General features: G+C 42.5%; 2 protein-coding genes across 4 annotated transcripts in view; both read left to right on the top strand.

The window, feature by feature from the left end:
* Positions 1-7,441, top strand: part of CRTAM (cytotoxic and regulatory T cell molecule) — a 10,853-nt gene extending 3,412 nt beyond the window's left edge. Inside the window, exons 3-10 of one of the 2 annotated variants that reach the window (XM_015649598.1) lie at positions 358-510; positions 1,307-1,438; positions 3,459-3,629; positions 3,976-4,371; positions 5,653-5,757; positions 6,144-6,290; positions 6,469-6,552; positions 6,659-7,441. In XM_015649598.1, the coding sequence (XP_015505084.1) occupies positions 358-510; positions 1,307-1,438; positions 3,459-3,629; positions 3,976-4,371; positions 5,653-5,757; positions 6,144-6,290; positions 6,469-6,552; positions 6,659-6,810 (1,340 nt within the window). In that variant the 3' untranslated portion in view covers positions 6,811-7,441. The remainder of the gene's footprint in view (positions 1-357; positions 511-1,306; positions 1,439-3,458; positions 3,630-3,975; positions 4,372-5,652; positions 5,758-6,143; positions 6,291-6,468; positions 6,553-6,658) is intronic. The other variant, XM_015649601.1, reaches the window with a different exon arrangement.
* Positions 7,442-7,965: 524 nt separating this feature from the next.
* Positions 7,966-22,888, top strand: JHY (junctional cadherin complex regulator). Of its 2 annotated transcripts, XM_015649547.1 has the most exons (9): positions 7,966-8,039; positions 8,937-9,345; positions 11,389-11,872; positions 15,758-15,868; positions 17,358-17,932; positions 18,669-18,927; positions 20,723-20,803; positions 21,395-21,517; positions 22,244-22,888. In XM_015649547.1, the coding sequence occupies exons 2-9, from the start codon at positions 8,969-8,971 to the stop codon at positions 22,439-22,441; spliced, it is 2,208 nt and encodes a 735-aa protein (XP_015505033.1). In that variant the 5' UTR covers positions 7,966-8,039; positions 8,937-8,968; the 3' UTR covers positions 22,442-22,888. The 2 variants fall into 2 exon arrangements, with proteins under 2 accessions (XP_015505033.1, XP_015505034.1); XM_015649548.1 differs by lacking the exon at positions 15,758-15,868.
* The last annotated feature ends 1,025 nt before the right edge of the window (positions 22,889-23,913 follow it).

Consider the following 23,913-nt stretch of genomic DNA (forward strand, 5'->3'; position numbering starts at 1 on the left):
GTGGGGAAGCAGCAGCTCCCAGTGTGTGTGGAGTTTGGAGTTCCACACTGAGGAATGGCAGGAGTACAAATGGGTGAGAAACAGAAAAGCTGAAATCCTGAGGCATCAGCTCCAGGGCAGAAAGTTGAATTTTCTGTGCTGCAGCTGTGGGAAAAGTTCATTGTTGGGCTGACCCTGAGGGCTCTTGTAAATTATTGCAGATTAGAAAATCAAGAGAGAGAAAGGAGAGTAGAGGTGCTCTAGGAGATGCTTTCATTAAAAACTTGAAATTTTAAAATGCCATAAAATAAAAACTCTCCTCATGCTTTGACTTCTGTACCAACCCCTGTGGTGTGCTGGCTTTTCTCTTCCTCGCAGTTTTAAGAGACCAGAGGTACAAACTCCTCCGTTATTCCAAGGATGAATTATCCATCCAGCTGTCCAACGTGACAGTGCAGGACGAGGGAATTTACAGCTGCTTCTACTACAGCAGGCACTTCCAAAGCAACAGCCACAATGTTGAGATTTTGGGTAAGTTTCCTCATCTCATTCTTTGTTCTTTTTTTTTTCCAGAGGAGCAGAACAGAGGTAGCTCCTCAAATCCACACCTGCATTTTCCCATGGTGCTCAACACATCATTCTGATTTTAGCTCAGTCCCCTCCAATAATGCCCATAAAAACGATGGACATTATTAGATATTATTATTATTATTATTATTATTATTATTATTATTATTATTATCATCATCATCATCATTATCATCATTATCATTATCATTATCATCATTGTCATATAATAATATCTTCTTATATAATATATTGCATTAATAATAATATTACCATTAATATTATAATTAATTATAATTAATTATTATAACATTATAATATTATAATTACAATAACATAATATTAATTATATTAATTAATATTAATTTATGACTATAATATATTATAATTGTTACACTATATTATATTATATATGTTATATTATTATATTATATATAATATATTATTATATTATATATAATATTATGTATAATATAACATATTATACATATTATATATTATATATTATATAATATATAATATGTATAATATGTTATATTGAATTATAATTATATAATAATTATATATTGTATTATTATATAATTATAGTTATAATTATAATTTTTATAAAATATAATTAAATTATATATTATTATACAATATATTATATACAATTCTAATTATACATATTTATTATATTATTATTTTATTATATTATTATTATATTATTAGATACAAATAGAAAATTCCCCTAAACTGATCCCAAATCTTCCTGCTGCAGCTGCTCCTTCCCCTCCAGTGCTGGAAATATCCCAGGATGAAGGAAGAGCCATCAAACTCTCCTGCTACAGCCAGGGCAGCAAACCCCAGCCCCAGATTTCCTGGCTGTTGGACAACGGGATAGAGCTCCCAGGTAAGAGCTCAAAGACCAGGGATTGAGCACTAAAATTTGGTTTTTTGGCAGTTTTGGGGTGGTTTGAAGACACTGGAGGGTGAAATATCAGCTGGGTCTATCACTCATCCCTACAGCTTGGTGCAGGTCTGGGGAGCAGTCAGCACAAAATTCCAGAGGGGTAAAATAAAGCCAAAATCCTGGGATCTCAGCACTGAATTCCACTGGGATAAAATAAACCCAAAATCCTGGAATTTCAGCACTGAATTCCACTGGGGACCTCAGCACTGAAACTCCAGTGGGATAAAATAAACCCAAAATTCTAGAATTTCAGCACTGAATTCCACTGGGATAAAATAAACCCAAAATTCTGGAATTTCAGCACTGAATTCCACTGGGATAAAATGAACCCAAACACCTGGAACCTCAGCACCAAATTCCACTGGGATAAAACCCTGGAGCCACGATTTGCAAAGCCCCAGCAGCTTTTTCTTCTCCTTTAACCTGTCTGCTACAAATAACTGCCATTCTAACAGTGCTAGAAATAGCATTATTCTAAAATTCACTATCAGCCCCAGTGCACATCTGTATCAAAATGTGAGAAAAACACTCATGGATGCAAATGTCTTTTCTTTCACACATCAACAAGCTCTTACTTGTGTTTTGCATCACCAAGCAACGTATTTAAAGCTGAACCTGTAACCTCCCCTTCCCCAAGGTGATTTATTTTTAAATAAGAGCTCTAGAAAACAGCAGAGAATTGAGTTTTCTGGCCTGAATGTAGAGAGAAATTAGTGTTAATAATAAAAATAAATCAGGTTGGCGGATAGATGGGTATTAATGGAAAAAAGGTGCTCTAGAGCAGTGCATGGGTGGTGGAAAAGAAGGTTTTTAAATCCTGTCTTTAAAACCTTGTTTTTAAATCCTGGGAAGATCTGGGCTGTGTGTGAGGGCCTGGGGAACACCAGCTGGGAAGTCATAAAATCCTCAATATGTCCCCCCTGATTTTTTATCTCTGTTTCTCTCCGTGTTTTTTCTAAAACCAGGAGGTTCCCCAAAAGGACCCTGATAAAGTGAATTATCTGTGACATCACAACGCAGAGTTCAGACACTAAACACCTCCTTAAAACCAGCATTTCTCCAATATTTTAACAAAAACCTCTCCTTATCTTTGTCTCCTTGCCTTTGGAGCAGAGGAAATACCTGAGCTGTCACCTCCCAGGAAAGCCCCCAGGCCCTGAGCTGTGTCTGCTGGGTTGGTGAAGAGGTGGGAGACACAAATTTAATTCAAAGATAAAGAATCATTGCCCTAATCCACTATTTCTCACATTTCTGCATGTGCTTTTCTCCAGTGGTTGAAGGCTTGGAGGAACTCTCCTTCCTCCCCCTTCCATTCCCAGCTTTAATCACTTCCTGCAAATATTTACACTAATCAGAAAAATAGCTAATAAATCTTAATTACTGGCAACACCTCAGTTGCACCAGGGCTCAGCAGGGACAAACCAGCTGTAATTACTGAGCTGGTGCTGACAAAGATGATTTCCTTCCCAGCAAAAGCGCTCTGAAATCCTTTTGGAGCCCTTACCTGGCCCTGCTGGGGATGGAAAAGAGGGTTGAGAAATGCTGATTTGTAAAGGTTCATTTGGAAATGGGATTTCTTGCATTTAAAGGTACCAGAGCAAGGGGGAGCATCAGAACCTCTGCACTATAAACAGAAATATTTGTGCCCTTCAGGTAAAGATCTGAAACACCTCCCTCTTCAGCAGGGCTGTTCAAACACATCTCTGGTCACATCAAATACAACTTTATTTTTCTGTGTCATCAGGATTACCTGGAGGGCTGGGAATCACACCAAACTCCCTCTAATTCCTTGTGGCAAGGCAAGGAATCCTCGTGTTTGACTTCCAGCAGCTGGAAAAGGGGAAGGGTCAAACCTGTGCTGTGGGAGCGATGGGGAACAGCATTTCAGGCTGATAAAAATGCTTTTATTCATTGCTCTGCACTAGAAGCCCTCACCTTTTTTCTCCCACCGGGCTTGCAGGTGACACCAGGCACCAGCTGGGAGCTGATGGGAAGAAATGGAGCACAAGCAGCACCCTGAGGATGCTGAGCTGCAGCCCCAAAGCGACAGCCAGCTGCATCATCCAGCACCCTGCACTCAGGGCACAGAGGCTGATGGCATCTTTCCACTGCCAGGACCTCCCCAGCACAGGTACTGCAGATAAACAGAGTCCCTGCCTCTGGGATCTTCTCTTAAATGAGGAACCTGGGGCAAAAAGGGTTTGGAGTTCTTCCTTGGTGGCAGATCTGAGCTGCAGCACCTGCCCCAAGCTCCTCATAGCAAAGTGGTTCATTTTATTCCCCATTCCAGAGCAGAAAATATATCCTGAGGACAGGAAAGCTGAGGGTGGGAGGATGGGACTGAAAGGGAAAGCCTTGATCAGACAGAAAACCCAAACAATCCAGAGCATGGAGCAGGGCAGGGCAGATTTTCAAGGATCTGTTTGGTGGCAAAGCCTCTTCTGATTTTTGTCATTTTTTGGGGTTGGTTTCTTTAGGCTGCAAACAACCAACCAGACTTCCAGAGGATGCAGAATTTCCCAGCCCTTCAGCAAATCCAGCAGGTACCAGTTCTCCAGAGAATCCAGAAGTTTCCAGCCCTTCTGCATCCCCAGAGAATCCAGAAGATTCCAGCTCTTCTACATCCCCAGCAAATCCAGCAGGTACCAGCCCTTCTGCATCCCCAGAGAATCCAGAAGTTTCCAGCCCCTCTGCATCCCCAGAGAATCCAGAAGTTTCCAGCTCTTCTGCATCCCCAGAGAATCCGGAAGATTCCAGCTCTTCTGCATCCCCAGAGAGTCCAGAAGATTCCAGCTCTTCTACATCCCCAAAAGATCCAGCAGTTCCCAGCTCAGCACCAGCCCAGCCAAACCTCACAGGTGTCACATCTAAGGGTGAGTTTGGTCTCAGGCACCTGAATTTATCAAACCTGAAATTACAGGTATCTCACAGAGGAGTTTGGGACACAGAGCACAGCATTTCCTGCTTATTCCCTTTTTTTCCCCCTGCGTTTCCCAGCCGTGCAAGCAGCCCAAATCCCTCTCCTTGGATTTGGAGCAGGCTGGGATGCTGTGGATGGGCTGCACTAGATGGCACTGCACAACAACTCTTCATCCGTGCTTGCACAGAACTCGGGAATTTTTTCCCAGCACAATCAAAAGCTCCACAGCCCAAATAAATCGCCCAAAACCCCACCAAGAATTTTGCGCCTGCTTAGCACACCAGGTCCTGCAGTGACAAATCAACTGCTGCTTTAGGAACGCCCAAACTCTTTGTTTCTGTTGGTTTAAAAGTGTTGTATCAGTAACTGCAAACAGCTCTAAACTGATAAATCCAGGCTGATAAACCCTGACACGTGTCAGGACAATATCCATGGAAAGAGAGCCTTAATTCCTTAAGAGGGGATGGAACCAGAGGGGCTTTCAGGTCCCTTCCAACCCAAACCAAGCTGGAATTCTGTGGCTTTTACTGGGTGTGAAAAGGAAAGGAAAATCTCTTATTAATCACAGTTTTGGTACACACGGCACACACCATCATTTCAGCACTGCAAATCAAAGCTAATGATTAGATATATTTATATATAATTATACATAAGGATGTATTGTCTGGAAGCAGAGCTCACCTCTCTGTCTGCACAGGGCCTGAAGAAACAACAGCAGCAGGAGAATTGGGAGGTTCATCGAGTTCTGGGGGGTTTAATGGTCAGAAATTGCCTCATCACACACTGGGGGTGGTGGCAAAGGACAGGGCTTGTCAGGAAAGGAGGAGTCAAGGCCATGAATACCAAAATATCTGCTGTAAGTAGAAGGATTTGGGCTCCTTGCTGGTTTTTCAGGCAAGAGGAGCAAAATGATGGACAGGGAAAGTTCCAAAATGACCAAGCTCAGCTTGGTTTTAATTTGCCTGTAAATTGTTTCTCTAACAATGTGTTAATAAATATAATAAATATAAATAAAATTAAACAGCGAATAAAATAAAATAAAAAGTCTTTTAAATGATAAAATGCAAAGTATTTTAAATAATAAAATAAAAAGAATAAAATTAAACACGGAGTTAGGGAAGTGAGCGCAGACCTCACCTCAGGGGCAGTACCTGGTGCCCTGAAGCTGCTGGGGAAATGAAAATTTCTTAACCATCCCCTCAGAGAAATTTTGTTCTCCTTTCCCTTCCTCCAGGGACTGAAACAGCAGCCAGTGGAAATGGCACCGAGGTGGAGCCTCCCAGGACAGAGGTGCCACCACCACATGAAAAAATAACAGTGATTTCCACCCTCACCCTCGGTAGGAACACTTGAAGGAGTTTACAAACCTTTCTGATTCTCTCTGAGCAAAAACCCCCTCCAAATCCCCTGACAGGATTAATTAATCCTCTGCTCCTGGGGGATGCCACAGAAACACAACCATTTGTATCAACCAAAAAAAATGGGAGCTAAATTTCACTGTTTGCTGTGCCAAAGCCACAGAGTCCAGTTTTTCTTCTTCATGCCATAAAATAACTTGACCTCACATCCTAAAATTAAGTCCAAAACTTAATGAATTTGTGATTAAGGTGAATTGTTCACAATTCCTTGGGAGAATTCTGCTCTCCCACCACACTGATCCAAGTGAAATCATTCTCAATTACCAGAGACCCACAGGACATTTACCAACACAAACCTCTGTTACAGAGCAAAATCCTGAATCCAAAAGCATCGTCAAGAAGGAGAGGAATCTCCTGCTGCCCATCCTGGTGGCTGCTCTGGTTTTTGTGCTGCTCATCATTGTCCTGCTTTTCATGGCAAAGCTGAAGAAAGCCCACAGGGTGTGGAAAAGAGGTGAGGGCTGGCCTTGAGCCCATCCCTGAGGTGGTCAGGCTATTTTAATAACCCTGTTTATAATATTTAATAATAATTAATAATATTTAATAACTCTTCTCTCGGGATTTTTATGCTTAAGGCAGAGGGTGAGAAAGAACAATGCGGGAAACAATCTCTAAATTTGTTTTTTCCACAGAAAATGATGTTTCAGAGCAGACACTGGAGAGTTACAAATCCAGATCTAACGAAGACAGCCCAAGCCATGAGAAGAATGGACCAGGTAAAAAGCTTTAATTAGCATAAATAATTCTTGTTTTATTTAATTGCTGCTGAGCGTGGCCAGAGAAGACATTAATAATTAATAATAAATAATTGTTGTGTTTTAGCTGTAAATCCCAAATCCAACATGCAATATGTAACAGAAGGCCACACGGAAACCCCAGAGAAGAATCTGGAAACCCCAGAGAAGAATCCAGGAGACGAAAACACAGCAATAAGTGAGGAAATGTTTAAGTGTGGAAGGGAGACAGATGTATAACTGTGGAAACTGCAGTTTCCTGATATTTGTATTCAAGTTTTCAGGGATCTTGATTTCAAGGAGCAAAAGGGATAAAGCTCCATCCCAAAGCCACCTGGGGGTGGTTTTGTCACCCAGCAGGACAGGGAGATGGGACTGGTGCTCCTGGAACCCTCAGGGGTTTCATGAACCACTGCCACAAACAGCTCATCAACCCCAGCAGCAATCAGGGTCCTGTGAAGACATCCAGGCCCCAGTGAAGATATTTCTGATTGATTTTGTCACCTCCTCCGTGACCACGGGGCTGAGAAGGGAATCCCAGGTGCTACAAACCAACTGTGACTTTTATTTTCTCCCTGTGACCCCAAACCTGGATTTCCAGCTGGATTTAACCAAGCTGGGAAGCAGCCTGATGTCCCAAGGATTAAAAAAACCAAAAGAAACCCAAAACAGAAATCCAACCCAAATTATTCTATGTTTTGATGATTCTGTGAAGCCTTCAGACGTGAAGGGGATGTTCCACATGGGACTGCCCAAATCCTGGAATGAGGGCAGCAGGAGAGCTGGGAGTTCTCCAAGACTTCACAGGAACACTTCCTGCTCCAGAAGGGTGAAATCGAATCCTAAAAAATAAAGGAAATGTGAATTACAAGGATTTTTGTCATTTGCAGACTCACAGAATAGTTGGGGTGGGAGGGGAGCTCCGGAGACCACCCAGAACAGCCCCCCTGGCCAGGCAGGCTCACCTGGAGCAGGGACAGGGACACATCCAGCTGGGGCTGGAGTGGCTCCAGACACTTCTGGAGAATCCAGAACCTCCCTGGGCAGCTGTTCCACCTCCATGGAAGGAAGTTCTTCCCCTCCAGTTCCTCCCTGTCTTTCCTGCACCGAGAAGCCCAGAACCGGACACTGTGCATCTCATTAAGTAAAACTCATTCGGTACTATTATTTCTCACTGGAGGCGCGAAAACGTGATGAAAAATGGGGTTTGAATAGCGAATGAGATAAAAGCCCCTGCCTATTCCTTTTTCCGATGGAGACAACTCCACATTTCAATGGAAATAATTCCATTTTTCAGTGGAAAGCGGCCGCTCGGGCGCTACCATTGAGCCCGCGGGAAGGGGGGGAACCGAGCTCCCCCCACGGGACTGCGCCTGGTGGGTGCGGCCGGCGTCGGCAGAGGTTGCCGTGGCAACGGGAGCGGGGCCCGGCCGGGAATGGGCCCGAGCGGGAATGGGCCGGGAACAGCGGTGAGAGGGACAGGGACACGGGACAGGGACACGGGACAGGGACACGGGACAGGGACACGGGACAGGGACACGGGACAGGGACACGGGAGCCTCGGGGGACACAGTGACTTTCCTCTGGAGGCTGAGCTGCTCCAAGCCAGGAGATTCCACCTTCCCAGCCCACCCCAGGCCCTGCTCCCGGGGCTGCAGTGCTCACTGATGGGAGCAGGGGACACAGGGGACACAGGGGACAGTCCGGGGGTCAGGGCTGCCCGCAGGGTGAACTCGGGTGTGACCAGCAGGGATGAAATATCCCAAATTATTTAACCAGGTCCTAAAGTGGCACTGCCTGTGCACCTTGCACCGTGCTGCTCCCGGGGTGTGCTGTGACTGATGCACATTTCAGCACAGAAATCTCCTTTTCCTCCCTCCCACTGCAACTCGGGAATGTCTGGCAGCACAAACGACTTCTGAACATTTCAACTGAGTGTAAAGAAACTCTCATCCTAATTTAGAAAGAGCTCTAGTTCTCACTGTGCTCCCTGTCACACCTTCTTGCTGATTTTACGTCTCTGGAGGGTATAAAGTTGTGTGAAGAGAACAAACAAAATTCATCTCAATTCCCAAAAGTTAACAGATAACAGAAATGCTTTGTCTCGGCTTCATTTTCTTTGTCACAAGCTGGTTTTGCATTATTTATTACCACAAATAGTGGAGGTTTCATAACAATAAATTTTGTATTTGATATGTAGAGACTTTGACATTCTTGCTTAAAGGAAAATCAGTGGAACAGATGAGAACAGAGAGATATTTGCACAATAGAAGGTCAAATTCTGAGCCTAAGCCAATGGCAGCACCCAAAATGCAGCTTTGAAATATTATTACAATATTTTATCTTTATGTGTTCTCCAAATACAGGGCTGGTGTGAACCATCAGTGCAAAACACAGGATGAACTCTCCAAACATGAATTACATTTCTGTCTCTTCCCCACACACTCACACCATGAATAACATCTATGTCCCTCCAAAAATCCTGGTGCCACCCGTTTTCCAACCTGCGAGCTGGGAAATGGAAAGGAGCTCTGCCTCCAGTCTGGAGGATTCCCAGGAATCCGACTCCAAGAGCCTGGAAAAGGAGAGGCAGTACCAGCTGAGACTCGAGCAGAGGATCCTGGACAATCAGGAGCTGGAAGGGCAGGATCCTGGTGACATCCTGGAGGATGACAGCTTGGAAGAGGACAGCTTGGAGGAGATGAGTTCTGAAGAGAACGGAGCTGAGTATGACACAATTAAGAAAGGAAAACAAAAGATTTATGGCAGTGGAAGGTAAGGCAAAAACTTCACTGGAACAGAATAATTCTGACACTTTTAACCTGAATATTCCTCAAGGCTACATTTAAACATCCTTCAGAAAGCATTAATTCAGTACATAAAATAAAATTGAATATCCTGTCGTGTGCATGGAAGGTTTAACCCTGGATAAATTGGAAATAATTCTTGAGTTTAAAGGGATTACATTAAACCTGAAGTAATAACAATGTGCAGTTTCAATTTAATAGTCTACTTAAAATAAAATGACAAACAAATGAAGGCTAAATGATTAATAGCATGCTTTTATTCACCTCCTCAACAAGCAAAATGGCCAGTTATTGAATATTTTATTGTGAGTGCAAATGATGTTAATTGTACTAGAAACATGCTCTAATTTTTAGTAATTTTTTTGGACTGAATACTGTGCTGAATGTGAGGCTCTTCATTAAATGGAAATTTGATTTTATTTTGTTTGAACTTAGCCCAGTAAGTACTCCAGTGCAGTCCATTAAGCAGAGCAAATATCACAGCACATACATATGAAACCCCCTCTCTACATCCATTACCAACCTCGGAATTTGAAGAGGAAATGCTGCAGCTGTTGTCTGCTCACCACACTTTTGTTGAGGAGCACAGAGTCCATCCAACCTCCCCACGGAGCTGGGGGCAGGAATAAAAGGTGCCCTTTTTGTCTGGGGATGATTAGGGATGAAGGAGCTCTTCACACTCATTTTGTCCCCGCTAGGTGACCTGGGCTGAGCCCCACAATTGGGTTCTGTGCACACATTTCAGCACAAAGGGACTCTTTAGCATTATCCTCTGCCATTTCAATCATTGCAATTAGCTCACATATTTCTGTACTCACTTCAGAACAGCCTCACCTCGCGCTGTTTACCTGCAGCCCCTGCCAGTTGGGAATAATGATGTTTTCCCTGGTGGAAATCAGCTCCAGGAGACCGTGGCATCAATGCTCACCTGGAAAGCAAAAACAAACAGATTATTTTGTTATTAGGAGCTACTTGAAATATAGGCAGAGGCATGAAACTCGTTGAGAAAAGAGGAATAAATGATTTATTGAAATGTTAATAACATTAACTAGGCCGCAGGTTGGAGAATCCAGCAGATTTCTTTAATAGGAGCTGAAGAATCAACCAGGTTTTGATGCCTCTAAATGTTCCTCTGGCAGAATCAGCAAAAACCAGGGCTGTACTGCACGTCCAGGGAAGAAAAAATGGTGTTAAAAGCTCTCTTTTTCCCCCATTCCATCCTCCTGCCACTGCCTGCACATCTCCTGGACACCTGTTTGGATGGATTTGGCTCCTGTAGTTGGCTTTCCTCCCATTGGATCAGATCTTAAATCAGAAATTGGATCAATTGTGGATTTTTTAAGGCAGAGCATCTGGCTTTGCTTTATGACAAATGTAACTCAGAGCAATAGTTTGGCCACTTGCTAAAACACTTGTCAAACACACAGACTTTTCATTTATGTTTTTCTAGTCTTATCTGATTGCCACCTGTTTTTTAATAAAAAGTGATTTAAACTCATTTATAGGAGTTTTTGAATCAAAGCATCGTGATGTTCCACAGGAGTGAGGAGAGAAAATAAGAACAGTGAGCTGGAGGATGTTCTTGTTTGGACAGTCTCCAAAGGAAACTTAAAGAACTGATTTTACCAGGAATTTCACTTTTATTTCACTCAGCGGAGCCTTTGAAGAAGGAGCAACACAAACTGCCTTTTCTAGACTATATAATGCAATTTATCATTTCACCTTTTAGCTGGTTCTGCTGGGATTTAAAAATTTCTTTGCCAGATTCAGGATAATGATTGTATTCCAATGTGATCTGAGTGTTAGACTGATTTATCATTCACTGATAATGAAAAGTGCAAAGAGGAAGGTCTGCCTAAATTTTCTACTAAAAAATCTTTGATAAAACTGTTCTGATCCTGATCCCGTACTGAATGCACTGAAATAATTCATTTTGTCACATCAGGACATCACACAAATCAGAATTTGTACAATTTATGCAGAAATAATTTGGTGTTTGTTTTTTAATTAGGAAAAAACTACCTGTGCACAAATATCCCAGCCTGAGGTACAATCCTCATTGGAAGAGTGCAGGAAAGGGAGCAGAATTTTTTAAGGAAGAGAAAGAATCCCTGATTTCTGGAGAAGGCAGTGGAGACTTTTCACTGGATTCATTTTATCTCCATTCTGATGGCTCCTCAGAAAATAATCAACAGGAGGAAAAGACCCAGGATTCACTGCCAGAGTCTGGTCCAGAATTATTCAGCTTTTATGGAGCAAATGTGGCCAGCAACGAAGCTGTTGGGCCACAAGGCAAAAGGAAGGAACCTGCAGATGGATTTCATCCCAAAAATAGTCCTGGCCATGCTTTTCCTCCTCAGAATCAACACAATCCACCCCAAAGAGCAAAAAACAACTTTGTGAAAAAAAATAAACGGACTTTGGGGTTACAATCAGAGAAAGTGAATTCCTATCTTGAGCTGCACAATAAAAAACAGCAAGTTCTTCAAGGGCAGGTGGGTACATTTATAAATCCCCTGATTTCTTTACACAAGGTCTGTCTGGTGTTAAACTCTCAGCTTTGCAGAGGGGAGAAGCAGATTTGAAATCCATCGTGCAAATTCTGATTTCCAGGGAGAATCTTGTTCACCCTTGATGGAATAATTGACAAATTTCCAGTTGCTCCCAGCTCCAGTGGTGGCCACGTTCCAGCTGCCTGTTCCTGGCCAGGAAAATGTCACAGATCTCACACCACTTTTTAATCTTGATGCTCAGGAAATTCTGTCTTCTTTCCTGGTGTCTGCACTGCCCCTTATCAGTGGCTTTTTTTTATGCTGCCTCTCATTTTCTCTGCTTGGCCAAGATGAGTTTGATAACGATTCCCTCTGCTAATGCTTTATTCCAGATTTTTCTCAATGGAGCAAATGCAAAGTTGGTTAGAAGGAAACTTGAAGCTCATCCACTGCCACCCCTGGGACACCTCCCACTGTCCCAGGCTGCTCCAAGCCCCGTCCAGCCTGGTCTTGGGCACTTCCAGGGATCCAGGGACAGCTCCAGCTGCTCTGGGCACCCTGACAGGGAATGATTCCTGCCCAATATCCCATCCCTCTGGCAGTGGGAGCCATTCCCTGTGTCCTGTCCCTCCATCCCTTGTCCCCAGTCCCTCTCCAGCTCTCCTGGAGCCCCTTTAGGCTCTGCAAGGAGCTCTGAGGTGTCCCTGGAGCTTCTCCTCTCCAGGTGAGCACCCCCAGCTCTCCCAGAGGGGCTCCAGCCCGTGGAGAGCAGCTCCGTGGTTTCCTCTGGAATGTGCTTGGCCTTGAACTCCCTGAGATTTCCATGGGCTGATGTCCCAAGCCTGTCATGATCCCAGATCAAATTTGATGTTGGACGTCAGCATTTGTGTGTGTCTGGAAGTCCTGACTGCAGTCTCAGCCAACTTGTGGCAAGGTTCAAGTGGAAGTTAATTACAGTTCCTAATGAACCATTAGAAACGAGTTTATTGCTTTTCTTTGCTACTTATTATGCATAATGGGAAGGGGGGATCACTCAGTCACTCCACACAGAAAATTCATACCTTGGAAAGCTCCAGGGACGTTGGCCTTCAAGTGACACCTGTGCCAAGGCTAATGAAGAGTTGTCACAACATTAGAGGGAATTTTCTGACTTCATTCCAGTGGCAGGAATGATGGACAGGATTTTTTTCTGGTAGAGCTATTAAGAGCACTTGTTTTTTTTTCAGTTCTAATTTGGATGGTGGTAAAAATAATGAGTGTAGGTGGATGCTAATTAGAGCTGTGTTGATATGATTATGTTTGCTATTCAGGGAATTCTGAAAATCTTTCCTAAGTGTTGGAGCCAGGGATCAGGACTTCATTGTGCAGACACTGTTCAAAAACATGGAATGGGCAAAGGAATCTGTTAAAATCAGGGTTATGAGATAAGATTATCTTGCTGAAGTGGCCATGGGGACAGCAGAGAGGTGACACAGCGGGCAGAGGGTGTGCAGGAAAGTGTGTTCCTAACCTGGACAAGTTCATACAGCTGCAACCTCTCGTTGTCCAGGGAAGTTGTGGACTTCCCATGCCTGGAAGTGTTCCAGGACAAGGCTTGGAGCAACCTGGGACAGTGGAAAGTGTCCCTGCCTGTGGCAGAGGGTGGGACAAGATGAGCTTTAAGGTCCCTTCCCACCCAAGCATTCCAAAATTCTGTGATTCCGTGAGTGGCATCAGCACCTGCTGTCAGCCACCTCTGGATCTGCTGCAGGACAGGCAGAAGTTACTGTTTCATTTGCTGTTAATTTCCAGTTCATTTACTGATTCCTAACCAAGATACCCACAGCTCAGTCTTGTTGGAAGGGGAGCATCGAGGTGGTCCAGGAGCCAACTTTGGTCACCTCACCTGGAAAACTCTGTCCAAAGTGCAAAACCACCAAGTATGTGAGGAAACAAATGAGCCACGTGTCACCAATCAAACTGTGCCTTCCTAAACTGGTTATTGTGAGCTTTGCAGGGGGTTGAAGCTGAATTTATTGACCTGATCACTGCTGGCTGCCAGGGGTTGTGGGAATGAAGCAGTGTTTGCTTTGAGGGCAGGACTTGGTGCACAGCTGACATAAAGTGAGTTAAAACATTTCCATCCTCGTTCTGCAGGATTTAGATCTACAGATTACAGATCTTCTCTGTGCTGGAGGTACCAAAACACACCATAAATCCCTGCTGATCTGTATATTCACTAATTTATATAGAATTTTATACACCATCAAGTTCTTTGCTGTCTGATTCTTAAGGAACCCCATGATGAGTTTCTTTGAGGGAGGGAGAGAGGCAGAAGGAGAAGCAGTGGCCCAATCTAGCTCAGCTGTGCTCAATCCGAGTTGCTTTCCTACCTCCAAGCCCCTCACTTCAAAGCCAGGAACATAATGTACAATTTTTTAATGGCTCTAGAGCAAGGCACTCAGACTCTCTGTGCACTGAGCCTTCCCTCGGTGTAAACACCTAATCAAGATTGTCTGTGCTTCAACAATAGCAGCCAAATGCAATTCGAGAACCACAAGGCTTTGAAGTCCTCCCTGCAAAGGCTGGTTTGCCAGTCTGGGATAATGACATGCCATGATTGCTGCCTTTGTTGTATCTTTTCAGTGGAGAAGCAATTATGGGCCTCAATTTAACAGAATAGGCATTACACAGCTTATGATTCTCAAAATGCAATTTCATTTGATCATTTTCTCAATTTGATTGGTATTAATAGAATGGTTCACAAAAAAAAAATAGGGAAAAAAAAAATGCTGGCAGAGGTTGTGTCCTGTTCCTCTTTCAAAGAGATAATGTAGAAGTATGTTTTACCTGCCCAGCACTCCATCAATGCACTGAGTCACTTGGTTCCACCAAAAACATCTTATTCACTGCAAATCTGTGTCTGTCTACAGCTCAGGAAAACCTCTCTGGTATTTTTTAATTTTCTTGTGAATTTTCCAGGGATTTACGTTGAATTTGGAGCCATGAGATCACTCATAAACTCATCAATAAACCCTTCCCATCTTTTCTTAGCTGCCCCAATCTCTTACCCCCAAAGTGAGAGGCTCAGCTTCTCACATTTTCTCACCAGTGATGAGTTTCAGTTGATAATTCTCTTGGTCATAAATATTTTCTCCTGTGGGCCCACTCTGCAGTGGAGCAGATTCCTGTCACAGTGACACTTCATCACCCCAAAATACTCAGCAGGATAGTTTGGGACAAAAAATAGAAACCAAAAAATGTTAAAAATTGGATTTCCTGTGGTTTTATAGATTTAAAAAAAAAAAAAAAAGAAGTTTATTTTAAGAAAAAATTTAATTGTTGCTATATTTACAGGGGTATTACTTGTATCACTTGTTGTCAAGAACTTGCTCCAAATCAATTTCCAGCCGTGGCTGTGTGGAGCTATCCTTGTTTTTGAGTTTGTTTTCCAAGGCTCTGTGGATCCCAGGCTGTTTTTTTCTGCAGCTCCTCCTATGCTTTTCACCCCCCATTATTGTGTTTTGCCAGCTTTTCCTGCAAGCCTCTCTTGTTGAGGCCCGGGATGTGTCTGATTGCCTGGCCAGGGATGGTTTCTGGTTGTTTTTCTGTTATTAGGTGCATCCAGTGGCTCTCATGGAAATGGAGGAGCCCAGCATTTGAGAGTTTCTGTGCTGCACACTTCCTGCAATTTTCCTTCCTTTTATTCCTCTTAAAAGTAGAAGGAATCCTCCCTCCCATTAATTGGGTTTTGCTTCTTTTTCTCCTTTAACCATTTGTCATCCACTCCATAATGCCAAACTTTAGCGTTTAGATTTTAATAAGCCACAAATTATTTCCCATTATTTCCCCAAGATTTTAAAATCCCTTCACCTGATTGCTGTGACTCTGAACATTCCTGGTTTTTAGGTCACAGATCCTATGGCAGTTGATGAAGAACCACTCCAGAGTGTCCCAGAATTCCAGACTGGGAAAATGAAGCCTGAAGACAAATGGTACCCAAAAGGACAGCAGCTCAAGGTTCCTTTCTGAGAGAATTTAATAATTGAGATTCAACAGAATTTCATAGTTGAAATATATCTCTAAAAGCACTGAATTTGAATGCTTAAAGCTGTCATCTTGTTGCTTTTAAAGGAACTATTACTGACAAGAAATCTTTAAATATATATCAGTAGATCATCACTATCTATGCATGTGTGCTTTATGTACTCAATAAATTTAAAGCAAAGTGCCAAGGAATTCTGAGCTCACAGAATCTATTATTCTCTATTTAGGAGATTATTTGGCTGTTAATTTAAAATTACAGACGAGTACATGGTTGTGTTTGATGGTTTGGGAGGATTCTGAGCCAGAACTTCACCATTTCTGCCTCATTTGTCCCCTAAATTTAAGGGGAAGTGAATTAATTGCCATAAACCAGAAAATGCAACCAGATAATATCCCAAATAAATTCTGTCTCAGAATCCTCCTAAACCATCACCCTGTACTAATTTATAATTTCAGATTATCAACCCAATAATCTCCTAAATAGAGAATAATTTTGGCAGCAGCCAAACTGGCCAGAGGCCAAAACAGATAATTCCACAATGTACCAGGACATGAAGCTTCAGGAGTCAGGATTCCCAGGGCTAAAGCTTTTCCCAAAACCTGGAATTGCGTGGATTTCACACCTAAATTGATCATTTATTCGAGTGCATTTGCCACGTGCTGACTGCAGGAGTTCCTCACAAAACAAACCCAGAGGTTCAGGAGGGTGGGGTGGAGGATTCCAGCCCTTCCAGAGGTTTAATGGGCTGAGAATGGATTTGTGGATTCCCTGGAAGGAAATCCAAGTCTTTCCTCCGAGTGGGGAACACCTGATGCTGTAATTGGGACGTGATAGATTTAAATGAATTTCAGGTTTAGAGTGTGGCAGTTGGGCTCTAGATAGTCCTGGTGTGCTTGAATTCTTCAATTCTGGATTCTGTTTTGCAAGGAGGAGTGTTTGGTTTAGAAATAAGATTATTTCTGTAATTGGCATCAGGCTGTTCTACCATGGGACAGTCTAATAATGTGCGCAAGGTCATTTTCCCTGAAACTTGGCACATAAAAAGCAAGAAGTGCTTTGATTTTTGGAGCATTTTTTCCAGGTGGTTGGCAGAGAGGTGTCACCACAAGGTTAGATCTGTGCACTCAAGGGCACCATTTTTGCACCTCATGCAGGTAAAACTCCCTCAATCCACATTTACCACATCTGGTTTGCATCTGCAAGGACCTGATTTTATAATCCAGTGCTGCAGAATTTGTGTCAGGCCATTAAACAAAGTTTTGATGCAGAATTATTCATTGTGCAGCGCCTGAATAAAATCTCTGCTCCTGTTCTGGACTGAGGCTTCCTCCAAATTTGAATTTTAGGTTAAATCCAGCCATGAGCAGCACAGAGAGATTTTGATGTGGGTGATGAAACTTCTAAATGAATATCTAAAATACCCACCATGAAATTCACCCAGCTGTCGATAACTTGTTTCAGGAGCAGCACAAGTTCTTCCAGAGAAATAAAACAGAGCCCAACCAGACTCTGGGTGGAAAATCTTTCCCAAGGAATGATGGCCAAGAAGCCCCAGGAAGAGCAGCAGAAGCAAAGCCCTGGCACCAGAGTCACCAGCAAATCCCAGGATTTCAGGCTGTTCCCAGTGCAGTGGAGCAGGATCACAGCTCAGCACTGCAGGAATATCTGAGTCCAAGTTCTTCTGTTGGCCCTGACCCGGCAGAAAAATCCCAAAACCACTTAAATAATTTCCCAAATTCAATCCTTACCCCATCTACCTATCATTTTCTCCCAATATTCCAGAATTTTTACCCAGCAGACATTTTAGATCCAGAATATCCCAGTGAGGAGAAGAAGAGCTACCAACATGACTCTCCAACTGGAAGTGGATCCATTGCCTTCCCTGGGCAGCCTTTTCCCAGGAATTACAGCAGCAGTGGCCAGGCACTTCCAGAACTGGGGAATATTTCATCTGATTTTAATGCAATTTTTCAAGAAAGAGTGAAGGATCAAGCACCACTTCAAGCTTTCAAAAATCACATTCATGAGGATAACAGGTATCAGAACAGCTTGTGGTAAGGATTTAAGTGATAAAGTGATATTATCATAACGCTGTGATACCCAGAAAATAAACAAATGGACAAGAAAAAGATTTAAAACCCAAAGTATAAAATTATTCTGCCATAAACCTGCCATTATAATTTACTACTAATAGAAAATTCATTATAGCTATTGATTTTTAAGTGTGGCATTGGGAAGGGGCAGTTCTGTCCTCCAGGTATGGAATTTTCCACAATCAAAAGTTTCATTCTAGGAGTCTGGGTGGAAAAGTTTAAAATATAGATAGGAAAGGGTGCTGTGCATAAATTAAGATTTTGTAGCAAAATCGGCTTTGCAGGGTGGATATCCGGGGTCAGTCCTGTCCCTAAGGGGGAGAGCAGGAAAATCTTCAATTATGTAGAATTTCACCTGTCTCGATTAAAATAAAATGAAGGTTTTATTTCACATAAAGAAATAATTCTGTCAGTACTCAGCACTGATCCAAAGCCTTTCATTGGCTTCACCTACCTTTGCTTTGGGCTGAAATTTCTCCATTTGTGGCTTTTTTCCCCATTTATTTTCCATAGATTTGGGTGCAAGTGAAGTCATTTATTACAAAATCCTCATCTTCCCATCTCCCTGCTCCCACATTCCACGTTCAGGGTGTTTGCTGAGCTCCCTGCTGTGTGTAAATCGAGATTTTTCCTCTTTCCCCCCTCACTTTTTAAGCCTTTTTCCATGTTTTGTTCACAGTTCACCAACAGCTTCTTGTAGAACCTCCCATTTTACAGGAAGAAAGGAGCAGCACCAGCCGGGAGTTTGTGGGTTTGCAGATGAATTTGCTGGCACGTGGCTCTGGGGTTTGTTCCCACCTGCCCTGCCCCAGGCACAGAGAGGGTCACAGGGAGATTCGGGAAGAGCTGAGGGAAATCCAAGGAAAATGAGAAGAAGCAGCTCAGAAGGATCTCTGCTGCAAAGGGAAAAGCTAAACCAACCCAAAGCCAGCAAGAAGGTGAGAAAAGAGATGTGGCTTGGGTGGTTTGAAATTTCTGTTCCCCCTCTAATGTTTTTTTTTTTCTTAATAATCCAAAGGGGTTTTTTATAAAAAACAAACTATAAATAGGGACTGAGAAACATTTTGTTGTTGTAAAACCACATGGACACACAGCAGAGCATTAAAAACCATGGAACAAAGGTAGAAACAGACCCTGAAATCATTTTAGTCCAAAGAGCAAAGGGATCCACCAGGATCAGTCTGGTTTGGCTCCAGGGACACACAGAGCAGCGTTTGTCCTGTAATTTATCCACAGATAAAATTATTTCAGGCTGTTTGTGTGGAGCAGCAGGCAGCCTCAGATCTGAGCCATCCATTATCCTGCTCATGCTCCTTTATTGTCCAGCTCAAATCTCCTGCTTTCCAAGGGATTTCTACCCCAAACTTGGAGGATTTGTGAAGCTAACGGCATAAACATCATCCCAAACCTCCTGATGGTCCTTATTAAAGCTTGGATCTCTTTGTCTCCTCTGCCTGCCCACTTTTGCTGGTGTCACCACTTGGCACAGCTGCAGGAGGACAGCAGAAAGCTGCCCATGACAAATGAAATGTTTGAGAAGTTTGCTCCAAGTCTCAGGGCAGACAAACGAAGCTGGAATAATGATTTCATCCAGGAGGCAGTTTGGGTATTGCTGCCTGAGTGCCTCTAAGAAGAATTAGGATTATGATGGTAACTGAAGGGCAGATTTCCTTCTCTTTCTGTTCAAACCATTGTTTCTTGTCCTGTGCTTGCAGCAGTTTTCTCACGCTTCACATGTGAGGAATGCACAGAGAATCAGAATTGTGGCTCCCAGGAAAATCCAGCTTTTCCTAATAAACAAATGCACTCATGCTCATTGCAAGAAGTGAGGAAACCCTGATTTTGTGGGGCACAGCAAAATTAACTCCTCACTGTACCTCAAATTAAAAATTAGTGAGTTATAGCACGTAAGAACAGGGATAGCTGACACAAAAAACCCTCAAATAGGAAATTTAGTGCACAGAATTAATTTCTCTGCAGTTGAGTTTAACTTGAACCTGTGTTTTGAATACCCATTTTATTTGCAGATAGAAATTGGTGTTCCTGCATTACTCTGTGGTTGAAATTACCACAGAGCTGATCAAAATGAGCTTCACTGACAAGTTTATTAAACCATAATTCCCTTCTAAAATTAATCTAGTGGCCTTGAATGAGAATAAAAATATTACTGAGCATTGGGGTCTTTGTGTGATGTCCTGAAGTATTGGAATGGCATCACCCACCACTCTTGCCTTCTCTGTGCACTTGTAAAGCCTTTGCTGTGCAGGAAAATGCGGATTTTTCAGCTGTCTGTGGATAATTTCCCAGTGCAGCTTTGAGAACAAGGAAAGGTTATTCTCACTAAAATCATTTGCCTAATTTTTGCCACCAAAATCGGGTAATTTTATCTGCTTCTCTTACAAAAATTTCTTTGGAGTCTGGTTCTAATCACAGTCAAATGAGTGGCTTTAAGCTGTTTCAAAATAAAGCTCATAAAAGGTCATTTTTGACTGAGAAAATATCACTTTGTGATTGGGATAATTGGCAATTTCCCACCTGGATCCAAAGGAAATTCTGTGCCATTTGACTTTGGCCATTAACTCAGTTCTGTTGGTCACTGATTTAAAATGAGATGTGCCAAGGGTAGGACTGAGACTGTAAATTAAATCCTGAGGTTTTCACTACCAGGCTTTCTTGAATTATTCTCTCTGTGAAATCATGTCAAGGAAAATCTGTTTGCTGTTTGGTTTTCAGCTGTGCAGCTCCAAATTCTACACCAATGTGAATATGAAGCTTGGAGGCCTTGGACCCGACTATGAAACAATCAAAGAGAAAGTGAGTTAACCAAAAGTGAATTTAGGCAGGGGAGAGTGGCAGAGAAATCATAATTTATGATTATCTGAGATTTTATATCCTTGGCTAGCTGGAGATCCTACAGGAAAATTCATATAAAAGCAAGGACAGCTGTCCTGAGGATAATTTTAATCCTATAAATTTTAAATCCAGAAATAGGAATTAATCAGGGCTAATTGCACATCAGAAAACGAGACACTCAAGTGGCTAAATTGTCGTTCCCAGTGTAAAGATCCACCAAATGTTCAAAGGGGAAGTAAAAGTTGTGTGAACACAAGAAAATATCTGTCTGCACTCTGGTGAAATGGAGACATTCAGAATAAAGATGGACCTGTCACATTTCTGCTGAGCTCCATCCTCTGTTCAGTCCAGGGAAAAGCTCTTAAAAGGGAAAAGCAACTAAAAAAAGCTCTGCCATTTATCAGGGGTTCCTGTTGTGTGCTGAGGAGGGATCAATGGGCAAAGCCAGGTTGAACAGCAGCAGAGATGGAAATGGAATATTGGTGGGAAAAGGGTTTCATTGATGGATCCCCTGAGCCATTGAGTTCCAGTCCCCTTTTCTGCTCTTCTCAGAAAGAAAAGCTAAAGCTGCAGAAGGAATATTCCAGGCAAATTAAGGAATATAACATGAAGAATATTACTGTGCTTCAGAGGTTGCCTGCAAAACCCCAGGTGTCTTCAGTGTCCAGGCAGAAGGTAAGAGCTGGGTCTGCAGGGTGAGGAGTGAGGGCTGCAGGCTCCAGGACAAAGCTGTGGACTATCAGAATTCCTCAGTTCCTTGCATTTATTCCCAAAAATAAACCACTAAGAGGCAAAACTTTATTGTTTGGATGTCAAAAAGGGGTTTGGATTGTTTTAGGAGACGTCACCTATAATGAGTTGAGATAATGCAACTCCCCCTGGAGACGTGAGGTGTTTCCAAATCCGTGCAACAAACGGGCACCAACAGCCATCCCAGGTTAAAGGAGGGCTCTGCCAGCTCCAGGATTTCTGTGATATTCTGTCCATTCTGTCTCCAGGACACTTCCTGTGTTCCAGGCATCGTTTTGCTTTTTAATTTTGATGGTTAAGATCATGCAGGAGAACCTGAGCTTGTCCTGTTAATCTGCAGAACTCCCTGCCTGAGGGCAAGAGCTTAATGAGACTGGGAAAAAAAATTGTTTATAAATTAAATAGATTTGTGTTGCTCTTTCTTTTTTAAAATAAAAAAACACTTCTTCAGTGTCTAAGGTGGCTTCCAGTGGTGTCAGGAAGCAAATCTTGGGTGGGATTATGGTGGGATCACCACTGAAGAATCCGGGATGGAATTCTGCCAGAAACAAGATCAGGAATTCAGAGATGTCTTATTCAACCCACCTGAATATTCCTGGAAATATTATCCAGGTTTTCTCTTACTCAGTTACCCAGTTTTCCTGTTTTTAGGCTCTGGAATATGCCAAGAAGATTCCAAGACCAAAGACTTTCTTCAGAAGGCAATCAGAGCAGGAGGTGAAAGAGGTTCTGCCCCAGGCTCCAGGTGGAACCAGCCTGCCCCAAATCCCATCCCTGGAATCTTTGTGGAGCAGGCACGAGAGGGAAAAGGAACTTGTGGCTGCTTTCAAAGCCCTTCATATCTTATAGGAATTTGGGAAATCTCAGGGATCAAGGCAAAAATGCCTGAATTGTTTCATTTTCAGCAGTGACCATCACATCTTGATTTCCCAGTCCACTGGCATTTAAACTGCCTTAAGTTTAATTAATTTTTAAATGTTAGAATTGGTTCTGCCTGTGCCTATTTTGTTTAATAAATTGACCCTTTGCATTTATAGTGCTTTAAATATAGTCCTCTGTTCTATTTCTTTGAAATAAATGATCTGACAATTGCATCTTTTGGACTAATCAGCTCTAGGCTTGTCACAGCTGGATCATTTTTAATCATATAAACAGATGTATCTACAAAACATTCAAAATAAACTTATGTTTCACTTGATGATCTTAACACCAGCAATATTTCTCTTTCTGAAGTGCAGAAGAGACTTTTGGCCAGAAATAAAAGCAAAAATAATCCATTGCTACTAAAAAAAAAAAGAGAACAAAAATTATGCTCCAAACACAGCAGTGGGTAATGACACAAAGTTAATTATTTCATTGTTACTCTGTTGTCTCTTTGTGAAGAGTTTCCACAAAAAGATCCGAAGTTTGAAGCTTCATCTGGGACAAGAGAATTCCAAACAAGTCCTGGCTGAGCATGCAGACAATCTGGGATTAGCCAGGAGCAGTTGGAAAATATATTGGGTAACTGAGGATAATTGAGAGCTGCATGTTTGAGAGGAAACAGCTTTTAACAGATTAAGGCTGTAAAAATAACAACAAACAGATGGGTTTCTTAGGATGATTCCATTTCTTTAACTTGGTAAATTATGAATTAAGTCACCATATGAAATGTGATTAGAGCACACAGCGAGGGAATTTGGGCTAAAATCTCCTGGAAAACAGGCTGGATAAAAGGAAAACAAACAAACCACCTTGTGATGATGTGGGATTGCTTTATCCCATTTATTTGGTCTCTTTTTTATGGGGACTCCCAATTTAATATTGGGAAAAGTGATCCCCACCCTGCCCTTCCTCATGGAGAAGGGACCTGGGTGTTGTTTGAGATCCTCCTGATGAACCTCCCCTCCCCTGCTGAATCCACTCTTGGACTCACAGCTGGAAGTTCAGCACATTTTGGGGAATATTGAGAAATACTGAGAATATTTTGGGAAGTCTTGATAGAAAAGCATTGTGAGATATGGGAACACAGGCCAGGCTGAAGGGGAAATGTTTTCCAGGACATTTTTGTCACTTGCAGCATCCAATTCCAGCTTCTGGAACAGAACCTTCCTCTTCCTCAGCCTCTTTCCCTCTCCTTTGGGCACTGCTGGGAAATGGGTTCCATGCTCTGCTTTCCTACTTTTATTTTTAAACCAAACTGTAACACTTTGAAGCATTTCTGCTCAGGGCACCTCAACTTGTTGTTCCTGCTTAAAAGTGATAATCCCCCCTTAATCCAAACCTCAAGTGCCTGTTTTAATGAAACCTTCAGATGAATATCAAAGAGCTATTTACTCGTA

This window comes from Parus major, chromosome 24 (assembly GCF_001522545.3).
Source record: "Parus major isolate Abel chromosome 24, Parus_major1.1, whole genome shotgun sequence".
NCBI classification, from domain to species: domain Eukaryota; kingdom Metazoa; phylum Chordata; class Aves; order Passeriformes; family Paridae; genus Parus; species Parus major.